At 32.6% G+C, this 14189-nt stretch overlaps 1 protein-coding gene across 1 annotated transcript; it reads left to right on the forward strand.

Annotated features, from left to right (window-relative positions):
* The first annotated feature begins 8358 nt into the window (after window positions 1-8358).
* LOC145316941 (uncharacterized) lies at window positions 8359-13868 on the forward strand. The gene is made up of 7 exons (XM_080157787.1): window positions 8359-8443; window positions 8890-8937; window positions 10430-10506; window positions 11064-11090; window positions 11575-11650; window positions 12659-12739; window positions 13208-13868. Exons 1-7 carry the CDS (start codon window positions 8399-8401, stop codon window positions 13271-13273), a joined length of 420 nt encoding a protein of 139 aa, XP_080013913.1. The 5' UTR covers window positions 8359-8398; the 3' UTR covers window positions 13274-13868.
* Window positions 13869-14189: the final 321 nt, after the last annotated feature.

Genomic DNA, 14189 nt, shown 5'->3' on the forward strand with positions numbered 1-14189 from the left:
AGGCGTTACAGATGAAGAGACATATTTTATAGAGTAGATTTTCTACTAAAAAGACAATTTAAGATTGCTGTGTGTTTGTCTGTATTGACAGCCTATTTATAAATAAATGATTCCTAAATATTTAAATACAAAAACATGTCATAGTTATCATCCACAATGCTTCATAATAATTTTCAATTTAGAGACATACCCTGCCTATTATTTGAGAGTTAAATTAAAATTAACATGTATGAGCTGTGGCGCTATACTCATTAAATTTTTGGGGTACATTGTATCTTATTCAATAAAATGCAAGTTGGCGGTAAAATGTCAAGTTGTTCACCACAGTGAAATTTGCTTGGAAATTATAAAAATAATTTTATTCAATAGTAAAATTAAATAGACTTTTTATTTGTAGAAGCAGTTATTTTTTATTGATTACCTTTATGTAAATCAAAGAATAGTTATTTATAGTATGGTGTTATTGACAGCTTTCCGCTGATACTTAAATAAAAGGATGAAAACGAGTTTTGTTATCCCCGAGGGGACGAAGGCCCGGACTAAATAAGCTTGTATAAATCTTATGACTTTTATTTTATTATTCGTTGGAAGTTGTCTGTAATACGATGCCATACTTGATTTTTTAGTTATCCTGAGAACCAGTTCTAATTCAGCGCCCCTAGCATCCAGAGCATTGTATTTGTAGTGTAGTGAAGTGAAGAAAAATAGCATAAAACCATCCAAAGACTTTAACAATGAAATGGGGACTCTGTTTTCGAAGGGTAGGTGAAGGCGGGTTGTTCAGAAAAAAGGCTAAAACCCTTTCAAAACTTAAATCTATTCAAAAATAAAAACCTAAAACCAACCTGAAACTTATGTGGAGCAAACCTGAATTGGAGAACTCGATCGGTTCAGTTGTCATAAAAAAACCTTGATACTTTTAAAAAAAGGATATTCAATTAATTTATTTTTAACAAATCTTAAATATCAATAAAAATTTAAAATTGGAAATACTATCCCACTGTGGAGAACAACTTGCATATTTGATAAAATTTCGACCAATCAGAATATTCCTTCAGTTCCTGCTTTTTTATTGGTTCAATTTTAATCATAATTTATGTAAATTAAGAAATAATCTTGAATTCTACATAAATATAGTGTTTGCGTTTAGGTTAGATTAAATAAAAATGATTTTAGCTAAAATCTATAAAAGCTATAATGTGACTCATAAAAAGCTTCACTGTTAAGATGTAGAATATTGTAGCAGAGAGAAATTTTAAATAAGAATTATAATATTTAAGAAATTTACATATCTAAATTAAGGGGCGTGCAGAAGGTTTTGCCACACCACTTAAACCAGAATTGAGTTGTGTGTATAACAGACAAAAAGAGGGGTGTATTTTTAGTGTCATGAATTGGTTACACCCTCTAAGAGTCCACTCAATCAAAAGCTAAACAAGCGTCCCTAATTTTTATAAACCTTTTTTATACCTTAACACCCCCTTGGCTGTATTAGGGGGTGCTGGGTGGTTGACACCTAGAGTGGTGCATCAACCCCCTTCTGGACGCCTCTGCCTATATTATTGTAAACACAACGAATTTATTTTAAAAATTTTAGGTAAAATAATTTTTTTTTCATTTTTACCCTAAGAAACTTTTGATAAAATTTCTAAAAGAACCAAAGCATTTCCATAAAGAAGTCATTAATTCGTTAGTGTAACTGCGATGCACAAAAACAAAGTTTAGATTCGTTAAAAAAAAACTTTAACATCATCATTTTAACCACCTCCCCCCCCCCCCACTCCAAAAAAAAGCTCGGACGTAATTGGCTGAATGCGCAGATTCGGCTAAATTCAAATTTTGTTGAGGGTGAGGGTGGCTTAGCCCGAGTGTGGCTTACTTTCCCTCATATTTCATCCGGAGCTCAAATGAACATTTAAGGGAAAAAAACATATTTATGATGCTTATTTTACGTAAGGTTAGGAGAACCTCGCAGTGCTAGTATATTATAGGGATAGGACCCAGCAGGGTTAGAACCACCTGCAGGGGAAATATAAAAGTTATAAAAAATCTTACAAGGAGGTAGGTTCGTTTATCAAAAAGTAGGTTTTATAGAAAGCGCCGGGTCAGCATTATTAGTTGGCTTGATTAAGCCACGCGGCTTATGTTAAACCTTTTGTAAACTGCGCGACTGAACTCAGCAGAGACTGCGGATGACGAGCCATAAGCGCAAACTCTTTCATTCATATTATTAAAATAAATTTATTTATTTGTTTAGTTTTTAACTGAAAGCCAGACGTTATTTTTAGATTTTTCCTAGTATATTTTCAATTCATTATAAATCAAATAAATAAAGTTTTAGTGAAACTCTTATCTAAGAATTGAACTAATAATAACGAAACAATTTATATGAAAAAAAACTAGTTGTTTCGCCTCTTGTCTCTAGCGAAGAGCAGGGGAGGTTATACAATAGCCTAAAACCACCCCAAGACAATTAAAGAGCTCACCTAAAAAGTACTATTCTTTTGGAACAGCAATTTAAGAGATTTTTAGCTACAGACAAGAAAAAAAATTACTTACTTATCCGCGTCTTGCTGTTTCAGCAAATTCAGCCTCTAAGAAAAAACTTATTACTTTACATTTTAGGACAAGCGGCCACGTCCCTAGAGGCCTCTATTTTCAGGGGATTTTTTTTGGAGGGGTGGGGGGGGGGATGAAGGAAGACTAATATTAAAGAGCGATTTCCCTTGGGAGGGTTGAGATATACTTCCCAACAGTAGTTATAATACATCACTGGTGCTATAAGAAACTTCACTGCAAAGGAGAAACATATCGGTATAGAGGTCATCGAGACCCTTCGCTACAGACAAAAAAAGCTTACTAAATTATGTTAAAGGATATAGTCAGTAGACATCTAACCTAGTTTTAAAAATCCTAATAAACAGAGGCAAGCTTTTTTGTCTCTTCATGTTTGTTTTTAGACATGCATACTTACAGACACAGACAGACAGACAGACAATATTATGTTTAGCAGCCTTTTTTATATATATTTTTATCAATAAATTAGATATGTTAAGTACAGTAAAGCTTTCATGTTTACTCATCTTGATTTAAAAAAAAAATAATTACTTAATCATTATGTAATACTTCAGATAAACCATTAAGCTTAAATCAAAATCTTTTGTAAGTTTCGCAAAATTTTTCTTTTTATATATTTTATTTATTAAGATCTATAAAGAAAGCCATAAAAGAATAAATTCAAATAAAATTATAGATGAATCAAAATCATTATATGCTTTTTTCAAGTTATCTTCTTTATAATGCTAGTTTCTAGACTACATGTAGTTACACATAATGGCCGTGCAGAAAAAATACCAAGTCAAAATACACCTTTAAAGTCTAAAGAATTGGGTGGATGGGAAAGAGGGGGAAGGGGGGGGGGGGTTGTCCATCCCTATATTCCAACCAAACCACAACCTTACCCCTGAAATAAATCCTAGTGAAACCTGTGCACGCCTCTGGATATCCTTCTCTTACCCAATTCATTGACCTCATTTCAAAATTAGACGTCGTCGTCGGCTAGAAATACGCAAAAATTTGGTTTGAAACTTTGCAAAAACTATTTTGCTACAAATATGAAGTTGGCGGATAGTTTTGTTCAGTTTAGTTATACACGAGATACTGAACGTTACGTTATCATAGTTATCATGAATGCCAAAGTATTTGGATGTATGTGTTTGTGTGTTGCAGTGTGTCCAGTAGAATCTAGAAAACTGCTCTAACGATATAAAAATCAGATATCCTTTGTATTGGTATTATATGGTATCAATTTATTTTGGAAGATGTGGACACAAACCTATCAACCCTATGATAAGAAGTCCCCCCCCCCCTAAAAAAAATTGTATAAAAGTAAAAAGTACATGTACATGTAGAGTCTTATGATATTATTTTGTTCTTATATTACATTGCGTCTAAGTAAAGACGTTTAAATTTGTACCTACTGATGGAATTCATCTATCTTCAATAGCAGCTACTATATTAATGAGTTTTAATTAAATGGTGCTAAATTTAAACTCTAAAGTATGTACTCCATAATTGTTGCTCAAAGGTAAATTATACATATATTATGCCTCCAACCTTCACTATAGAAGGAGAAAATGCCTCAGCTTAGAATATGTGAAACTCATTATCATACACATTAAGGACTTACAGACAAAGGGTTTGTTCAATGTAGTTTGCAAAAGTTGGGAGTTTAGTGCCTTTGGATATAATATCAACCATCTAATGAGGTGGTAAAGCATAGTTAGATAGCTGCGCAGCTTGCATTTGTGGAATGGATTCATCCTTGTTATTAAATTTTCAGCTATAATTAATTTGCATATGTTGAAATGTACTTAATAGTTAGACAATAACAACTAAGTACACTAGTGCGGATCTTCATAAATGTATATTTGAGAGAATATTCTAATATTTCTTTTAATTGATTAAAAAAGCATCTTAATATTAATAAAGATCATTTTAATTAGCTTCTCTGCCCCTAGAGGCGTCTCATAAAAGTTTGGGGTGGTTATCCAAAACAATCTATTTCAAGATCAAAAATAATAATTTTTTTTGGAGTGGGTACATTTTTCCTAACTTGTGTAAGACCCTGAAGAGGAGCACTATTTGGTCCAATTTATTGCGAGATCTTAGCGGACAGACATACATTCTACTTTTTAAATAAAATGATTTATATAATATATAAATAATCTGTTCCCGAATATATACATATTTTTGATTTTACATTCTATTCTTTTCCATATAAATCAACTATAAATCAAAACTACCTAGAAAATTATGATTAATTTCACACTTCAGTTTACCATAATCAGTTCAAAGACCTCACTATGCATGCATTAAATTAAAATGCTTAGTGGGGGTCATGAAACTTAAAAAAGAGACAATAACTTATAATTATTAGAGAGGCATTTGTGTTTTTAGATTACTTCATTGTCTAATAAAAAAGATTGATAGAAAAGTATCTAAGCTTTTGAGAAAATATTAATCTATATGTTTTTATGAACATTTTGCTTCAGGAAGAACCCTAATTACATCTCAAATTGCGTGTGTTTTATTGTAAAACAATAAAAATTCCCTAAATAAATTTATTGCCATCGCCAAATTGAAACAAAAAAATTCAAATGCCTTAAGAATGCATTTACAAGAAGCTTTGAAATAGTCGTACCTTGGTAATCAACTCTTAATGCGACAAGCTGTAACGTTAGGTGTAACAGCAAAAGATAACTTCGATTGCGCAACCTTTGTTCATGACACTGGATTAAGCCTATCTATCAGTCAAGGACGTTCTCCCTTTATATTGATGCTATTTTCTGAACATAACAGTTAAAGCTACCATTTTAACAGTTCTTGAGAATATTTAAAGTATTCCTAACTAAAATTGGTCATTAGAAATAAACGAATTGCAATTTAAAAAATAACTAATCTATTATTATAGGTATCTCTATTGGGGGTCTAGACCAAATTTTTTTATGCATAATTATTAAAATATTATTATATGCACAAATCAATTAATTTGCATATGCTAAAGACACTCTTAAGACCACATTAGTTTTATTTTGCGATGGCCAGTTGCTGGAAGGGACGGGAACGAGTCTGAAACCGAAATTCGACATAATCAAAGATGTTAAACTGATAATAATAGGCTTTGTACAATAACATACAGTTTGGTTCAGAAACAGGAAAACCTTTTTGACAAAGTTTGAGACTCTCACATTAGTGTATAGAAAATCGTACCAAATCGGTGTAAGTTAGACCCATAATATAAATGCCAGCAACGATTTTGATTTTTGAGTGATGACGATAGGACACAATGTCATAAGTGACTGTTAATTACTTTTTATTTGAACATCCTACGTTTCCATCTTATATTATCATGAAATGATGTTAAAAAAATAATTCCTATGACATTAAGGCATGGTTCCACAAGCGTGGCATTTCCGTATGAAGCAGGAAAACAAAAATTTTGTTCATTTTTTGTCATAGATTTAAAAAGCATTGTTATTCTGTTGTTAATATTTAATGCTTGTCAGTCCTTGTGTGTGATTTATCTAGCGTTGCTATTAAGGATGTTGAAATCCTTGATTATATTATCAAATTACGACACTCACACACACATACATCCACACACACATGTCAAAGTAAAAAAGACAGAGAAATGAAATCTGAAAATCTAAATATCAGGACAAAATGGGGCATTTATGTTCACTGGGGTGGGCAAAAAGATGCATTATTTAACATTTAAAGGAAGCCTGCAACAAATACACCGCTATTACTGCCACAAGTAGACCCAATACCCAAAATATGAAGCCTCCAGCTTCAATAACTGTAAAGTTGTATGAATTTTGAAATAACATTTTAGGTGTATGAAAATTTTGAAAGTTTTCCATTCCTCCTGATAGAAATTAAGAAATTAATACATCGTTTTGAAGTAAAATTAAAAGCTAATTTTTAGCAGAAATTTAGGTTGTCTGTAACAAATTTTGTGTACTAGGTCTACTTGTGGCTCTTTCAGCAGATAGAGCGGTGTAATTCATTCAGGCTTCCTTTAAAATGAGGGGGCTGAATGGGGGCAGTTGATAGGGAGGGGGGGGGGGGTAGCTCATAACCTCATTGGGTTTGCACGCCCCTTGGTATTAAGACAACTTACCAAAAATGCTTATGATCCAATAACCTACCATCTAATTGTAGCATTTAAGGGGGGGGGGGGGATGTCCTAAGATGCGAGACTTTTTCTTTCAAATTACAGCAAATTTTTCTCTGTTTAAAATAATAATTAATAAATTTTCCTAAAAGGGGATGGGGGGGCGGGGTCATATTGACACATGCCGCTTCAGCCAACAAATCCCCGTCCCCTGTCCCATCCCCCTACCCACTCTACTTCGTTAAAAAGCAATATAAATAATTTCAAATATAAAACTGAAACAGTTTAATTTGAGTGATTCTACAAATAACTTTGAATCTGTATATAAAGAAAAGTCATAATAAACAACGTATTACAAGGATTTGTTGCCACTGCTGAGCAACTACATATTAACAAAATTTTCCTTTCTTTCTTTTTGTGGAAGGAAATATAACTTGCAAAGATTTTTTGCAGCTCTAGCATTCATAGGGACTTTTAGGGATATATGGCAATGGACTATAAATTAATGGACATTATGCCAGAAGGGAGGGAACATTAGTCTGTTTATTACACTAGTCGCCAAAGTTTTATAATAACATATTCTTATTCGTTGGCTTAACAACTTTGGACACTTTTCATAAATTTGATTGGTTGGTTCATTAAGTTGAATGTCCAAACGTTTAAACTACTTATTCTAATCTAAACAAGGGTTCATTTTGTGTATAATCATTGGTGATATACATTAATTTATCGGCCATTGTCTTATCCCTTTAGATCCCTGACTTTATGCTATTATGTAATTTGTGTAACCAAATCAAAATTTAGTAAAATTCACCAAATTATTGAACTAAATAATGCAGATTAAAAAATTTTAGAGACCAGTATAAATTACAGTCCAATGTCCCCTCCTTCCCTGGTCATGCAAATTTGAACCTAAGCAGGACTTGTCTAAAAGACTTGTGTCCTCTCCTCTAGTCTAGCAGACACTCATAACAGCCGTCTAGTTTACTTTTGAGACGGCGCTTGTATCACAATATTTGCAGACGAAATATTGAAAGAAAGAGAAAGGACTATACTTTCCTTTTATTATGTTGTCATACTTATGTAAGATTGTTAAACAATTATAAAATATAAATTACTTTTTAAAGCAACGCTTTTCTATAATTAGGGTCAGTCCGTAACGGTTAGCTTTTTTTCGTTAATTTAACTATGTTGGAATTGTCCTATTGTTTAAACTGCATGATGATTCCTATTACAGTTAGGTACTATTTAGGAAGCGTAGCAACGTACCCAGAAAGTCCGTAAGTCCATTTAAAAAATGTTATTTTTTACTTTTTGACAGCATTTTGTTTAGAATATTCAAAAACTTAAAGTATGACCTTTTACTGCATCCCCTATGTAAGCAATTTTGCAACAAGTTTATGTACAATTTTCTTTAGATCTACAAATAAAATTATTGTTCTGCTTATTAAGTTATGACACTCTGCAAAAGTTATTGTTCGTATGTCTTCATTCTGATTTTAGAGCTTCGCATTTATGGATATTGTCAAACCGTGTAAATTGTGTTTTAAAATCTAAGGGAAAAGGGAAGTGATTGAATAATCACATCACCTTCTACTCAAAGATGAAGCTTTATGAAAAGCATATTACAATTTGACAATTTTTTTATGCAACATATATCAACTTAGCAAAAGAAAATATTTTCAGGTTCTTTTTATGCGAGTTTAAATTATTTTAAAAATGTCGGACATGAATGCAGGAATACGTGCGATGCAAATGGCGCTAAGGAATAATGATATTATATTATATTTAATGAAGAGAGAGAGAACAGGGGTGGAGTAGTGTAAGATAAATCTTATTCTGGCACTGTCCCTCATATGGTTCGTTGATCTTCTAATTTTCTTAGGGTTAGAGCCTATCAAATGAAAAAATATTATTAAAAGTTATTAAAGACGGACTATGTAAGGAATGGATATTTTATCTCATTTCCAATACGTCAGATGCTCAATATTAATAGCAAGATTAGAGGGAATGCCTTGGCCCAGAACAGGCGGAACTTATTTCCATGAACACTAACAGTTAGTACTTTATAAAAAGATCGTACAATTAAAGAGTTAGTTGTCTGCAGTAGTTGGGATATTAGTGCCATGGACCCTGCAATGTTATTAAACGTCCCTTAAAATTCATTTTAAAAGTATTGGAAAATATTTAATATTATTATCTAAATTTTTAGTTCAAATTTCGGAAATACAGACTTAAACAGTCACACTCAAAGAGATGTAAGTTTATCCTTAAAAAGTAACAGGATGTTTGTCTGTATGTTTGTACCGAAGGATCTCGCTAACCGCTGAACCGATCGGGTTCTTCTTAACAGGGTAGCTTCTCATAGATCCCGTGAAGGTTTATAACTATTTTGGAGGAGGGTATCAACACCCTCCCAAAAGAAATCGCCCCTAGAAAAAAATTACCCAGCCCCCCCCCCAAAAAAAAAAAATTCTGAACTTTTTTAAAAATCTAAAATAAAAAGGGCTTTTGGATTCCCCCTCAAGTGCTCCTAGAGGCCTCTAGAGCTTCTCATAGATCCCGGGAAGGTTTATAACTATTTTGGGGGAGGGTACCACCAACCTTCCAAAAGAAATCGGCCCTAGAAAAAAATTTCCCGTCCCCCCCCAAAAAAATTTTAACTTTTTTTAAAATCTAAAATAAAAAGGGCTTTTGGATCCACCCTCCTCAAGTGCTCCTAGAGGCCTCTAGAGCTTCTCATAGATCCCGGGAAGGTTTATAACTATTTTGGGGGAGGGTACCACCAACCTTTCAAAAGAAATCGCCCCTAGAAAAAAAATTTCCCATCCCCCCCAAAAAAATTTAAACTTTTTTTAAAATCTAAAATAAAAAGGGCTTTTGGATTCGCATCCCCCCTTCTCAAGTGCTCCTAGAGGCCTCTAGGGGCGTAGCCGCTAGTTTTTCATAAAGGATTTCAATATTCAGAAAGCGAAAAGTCATGTTCAGCAAAGTAGTTGATTTTCTGTTCATATATTGTATATGTCCGCTGATCTGCTAAATTTACAATTTTAAGAGAAGCTTTATATTGATCTTGGTATTTTTCACAGCCAGAGCTTAGAAAAACGATTGAAGATAAATCTCTATAAACAATTAGTAACACCCACCATCCAATAATACAGAGTAAGAGTACGGATTCAGAATATACGCGATTATGTGACTACGGTCTTTTTTGGTATGTTTACATATGCTGCGACCGTAGCTCAACACGTAGCGCATCCGCTCGTCGTCGGGAAGGTGATAGGTTCGAATCTCGGTCCGACACCGCGTCACAACTATAGACGGTAAAAATGGTTCTTACTGCTGCTATGTCAGGTGCGCGACATAAATAGTTAGAGTAGGGGGCATGCCTTGGCCCAAAACAGGCGCAACTCACTACCATGCACAGTTAGGACTTCTCAGACAAAGGTCGTGCAATCAAAGGGTTGGTTGTCTGATGGGCAAATGGACGCTTTACACCGCAATCACAGGGCATAGGACTGACAACCTTATCCCATATCCATTAAAAAGCCACATTGTTACAGAAACACTGCGAAATTGTCAGCGGCCTATGCTCCCCCTGTGGAGTGAAAAGGGCTTGTTACTGTGTTTTACATATGCTGCGCGCTGCAGTTAACCGTTTGACCGCCAGAAAATTTTAAAGTTATTGATAGAAGATACCTAGTTAGAGGGGATTCCCTAAAGAGACAACTTTGATCTTCAATATTTTAGATGTTAAAATATGCAGCCTGTGAAGATCTAAGACATTGGATAGACAATAATAAGTTTCACCTTTATTTCTTTCCAAGGTAATAAGAAATTTCTGATAATTGGGGAGGGGAGCAATTGACACCTTTGTGTGACTATATCCGTGTAAGGTAAGTTGCTCGGACTGAATTGCCATATCGTCAACACAAGGCAAGGCTCTAATAAGTTTTTTTTCGCTTAAGAAAATGGAAAGCCTCTGAACCAATTTTGTTACGTTTCTAAGGATTTCTCCAGAACACCAATCCCATCTCTTTCTTAACCCTAATATCTAGAATGTAGCTGCTATATTTTACCTTATATAAAAATAAAAGGGTGGCTGTCTGTGTGTAGTAAAGGTTCTCGCTAACCACTGAACTGATATGGTTCTCCGTTACAGTGAACATTCTTAGAGGTCTAGGGAAGATTTACAACTAAGTGGAATATACCTTGACCTTCAAAAGCGAAATCACCCCTATGAAAAAATATAACACCCTCCTTTTTAGAACTGAAATTTAATTGAATGGGTCGGCTTTCCTCACTATTCTCTAGAGGCCTCTAGGGGCATGGCCGCTACATTTGAATATATTATAAACATTTAATTAATAACTATTTTTTTCAGTGGGGAAAAAAGAGAATATGCAGAAAGGTAAAAATATTTCTAAAGTTTGTTTATAAAAAGGCATTAAACTCAAGTTCAAACAATTGAATTTAATCGTGAATGCTTTTACTTATTAATAGACTTATTTAAATTCTACAAAGTTATAAGATGTGATGGAATTAGTCATTTTTATTTGTATTTTTAAGAAAGCAAGGATGGGAGAATGATAAAAGTCTACATTATTCTATAATTCTTAAGAAATTTAAGGTTTCTTTTCAATTAGGATAAAATTTTTCCATGAAAAATCATGTATTGCATCTAATTACAGACAACTTTTCACGAAATTATAACACCAATCATAAAATTAATAATAATTTTGTTTTAGAATAGTTTATTTCTATTTTCCTAGTAGTATAGTTCATTTTGACTTCGGCACCTGGAGGCTTCAAAGCTGGTTTTAATCTTGTAATTTTCGCGGAAAGCTGTCTAATAAATAACTATTTATATGACAAAATAATCATCTTTATTTTAGTTTTAATGGAAACTTAGATGCAAAATTGGAAGCATATCATCGACAATTCAACGAACGCATTAATGTTCAACCTGTGGTAAGTGATAACACTATAATACGAAGGACATTTTATAATTCTCTTAAAAGTATTATAGGAATCTCAACTACTTTTGGTGGACTTATTATTTATGGAGAAAATTAAAAAATCAATGCCCTTTTGTAGCAGAATGTGTATACTTTCTAACCAAACTGTGTTCTTATTGGTCTAATTTACTGATTATGGAGCAAGATCTACTAAATTTATTGCTATAGAAGTCATTGACAAATTTTCTTTGAAAAAAATCACAATTTCCAAGATAATTTAAGTTCTAGGTTTTCGTATTTGAATTACTAAGTGATTAAATCTATCCAGAGGTGGATTCTTAAAAAAACTTTTGCCTCACTAAAAGTCCTTTGCTTCACTAAAATTAGTAAGGCTCTCTAAAAATTTAGGGGGATAAATTTGCCTTACTATGTTAGTGAGGCAGTGAGCCAAAAAAGTTTTTTGATAATTCACCTCAGTAATATGTTAAAACAGTTGGACCAAAATGAATGGAATTTCACAAAACCATTTAAGTTCTAAGCAATCTTAACTATCAAAAAAGTGATTCACAAATACTTTGTTAAAGTCAAACTGACGTTTAAATTTTTGGTTTAAAATGTCTGAAATCATTTCTTAAATTATTTTAAAAAATATATTTTCCTAAAACTAAATTTTGATTAAAAAATTTCCTTCGAAAATTATTTTGATAATTTTCTGAGCTCTTCACTGATACTTCATCTTTCTTTACCTGTATTTCCTTGTCTTCTTTCTTAACTATTATACATACGATATGGTCTTAAAAATTCGGCAATGATTTTCATCCAGATTTGCAATTTTTAAAGTTTATTACTTTTACACAGAGCACTAGAAAGATTAGCATTTACAATATTGGATGTTTTCGTTGAAAGATTTTTTTCTCTCAATGCTTTTCAGTTCGAAGATTTTTTCCTTAATGTTTTTGAAAACATGGAAAATCTTCGAAAGTCATTTGAAAACCTTGATTATGTACCTAACTTTTTTCAGTACCTGGATTTTTTGAGTCATCCTGGTGATGGAACAGCAATGGTTCGTTTTAAACTCACTGGAAATTACTTCTGGCTGCAGGTTCGATTCTATACTCTTTTAATTTAAGGTTAAAACTGAGATAATATGCTTTTAAATGAGATTAAATTCAAACCTTAGGGATCAATTAGAGGACCCTTTCATAATGTCAAGATCCATTTTGAAGATCCCTATAATGTATCAACTTTACTGTACAAGTACATAGTATTCTTTTTATATTTTGTCACTATCAAACCAAGTACCCTCATGACCACTGATATTGACCCCATTATTTTGAAATAAATGGAAATTAAGAAGGGAGTGAATGCTTTTCGTTTGTTTGTTTTTTACTTTAGCTCAGGTTCGTTCGAATAATAAGTAGCCCCGCAGGGTTAGGAAAATCCGGGTAAAGGGCTCCACAGAGGGGTTTAGCATAGGAAAAAAAACCAACCCATTATTACCAATTTATTTAAAAATTTTATTAATGCTCAACCGGCTACTTGTAAGAAAGCACCAATTTTTCTTTTTTAGGCAACTTTTAGACTCGGACCAAACCCCGGTGATATCACATTAGATAGCTATGATCAAGGACCATAGAATATTTTCTTTTGCACTGACTGGATACCTCATGGTCGTGCACAGAGAAATTCCAAGTGATTATACTCACCTCCGCCTCTATTGTGTACAATCAGGCGGCGTTACCTCAATTCCATAATTCTTTACATTTAAATTTTAACTAACGCATATTTTTTTTGTAAATCCTATAGATATTTTGATTAAAATAATTTCATTGTTGTTCACCTTCTGATTTTAAATTAAATTTTTATTTATCAGCATTTTTTGCAATGGCCATTAGTTTGATTTCAGAAGCTGCTTTAAGATTTGATATTTTGGCAAATGAATTGCAAAAAAACCAAGTTATTGTGCATATATACAATCTATGTGAATCATCTTTAAATATCAACACATAATAGGCTTAGCTACTTTTGGAAATAATCATTCTTTTTTTGAATATAATTTCTAAAATTATTATTTTTGTTTTTACATTAATTTATGTTATTCAGGAATGATGTTATTTAAATGCTGTTCTTTTCTTATTTATATTTTATTTGATAACAGTACAAATTGATTGTAATGTAATTTTTATACCTTATTTATACATATATGAAATTAAAATAAATAAAATTACAAACTTTTTCTTATTTGAATGTTGCATGTACATTGTACACTGATGACAATTTTTAGACACCATTATAACCGCTGGATGAAGCAACAACCGCGGTAGTCGTATTAAAGCATACTTCATAACTTCGCCTTATTAAAGCCACCCATTAAAAAAAATTTATTTTGCAGACAAGCTGCTGCCGAGCATAGAAATCCATACTTAAAAGTAACAGTATCTGTGTTTGTGTGTAACAATGGTTCTCGCTAACCACTGAATCGATATGGTTCTCATTTACAGTGTAGCTTCTTATATAAATATCAATTTTCAGGAATCTTAATTAACAAAGAC

Source organism: Acartia tonsa, chromosome 4, assembly GCF_053477335.1.
Source record: "Acartia tonsa isolate MP-2025a chromosome 4, ASM5347733v1, whole genome shotgun sequence".
Classification (NCBI taxonomy): domain Eukaryota; kingdom Metazoa; phylum Arthropoda; class Copepoda; order Calanoida; family Acartiidae; genus Acartia; species Acartia tonsa.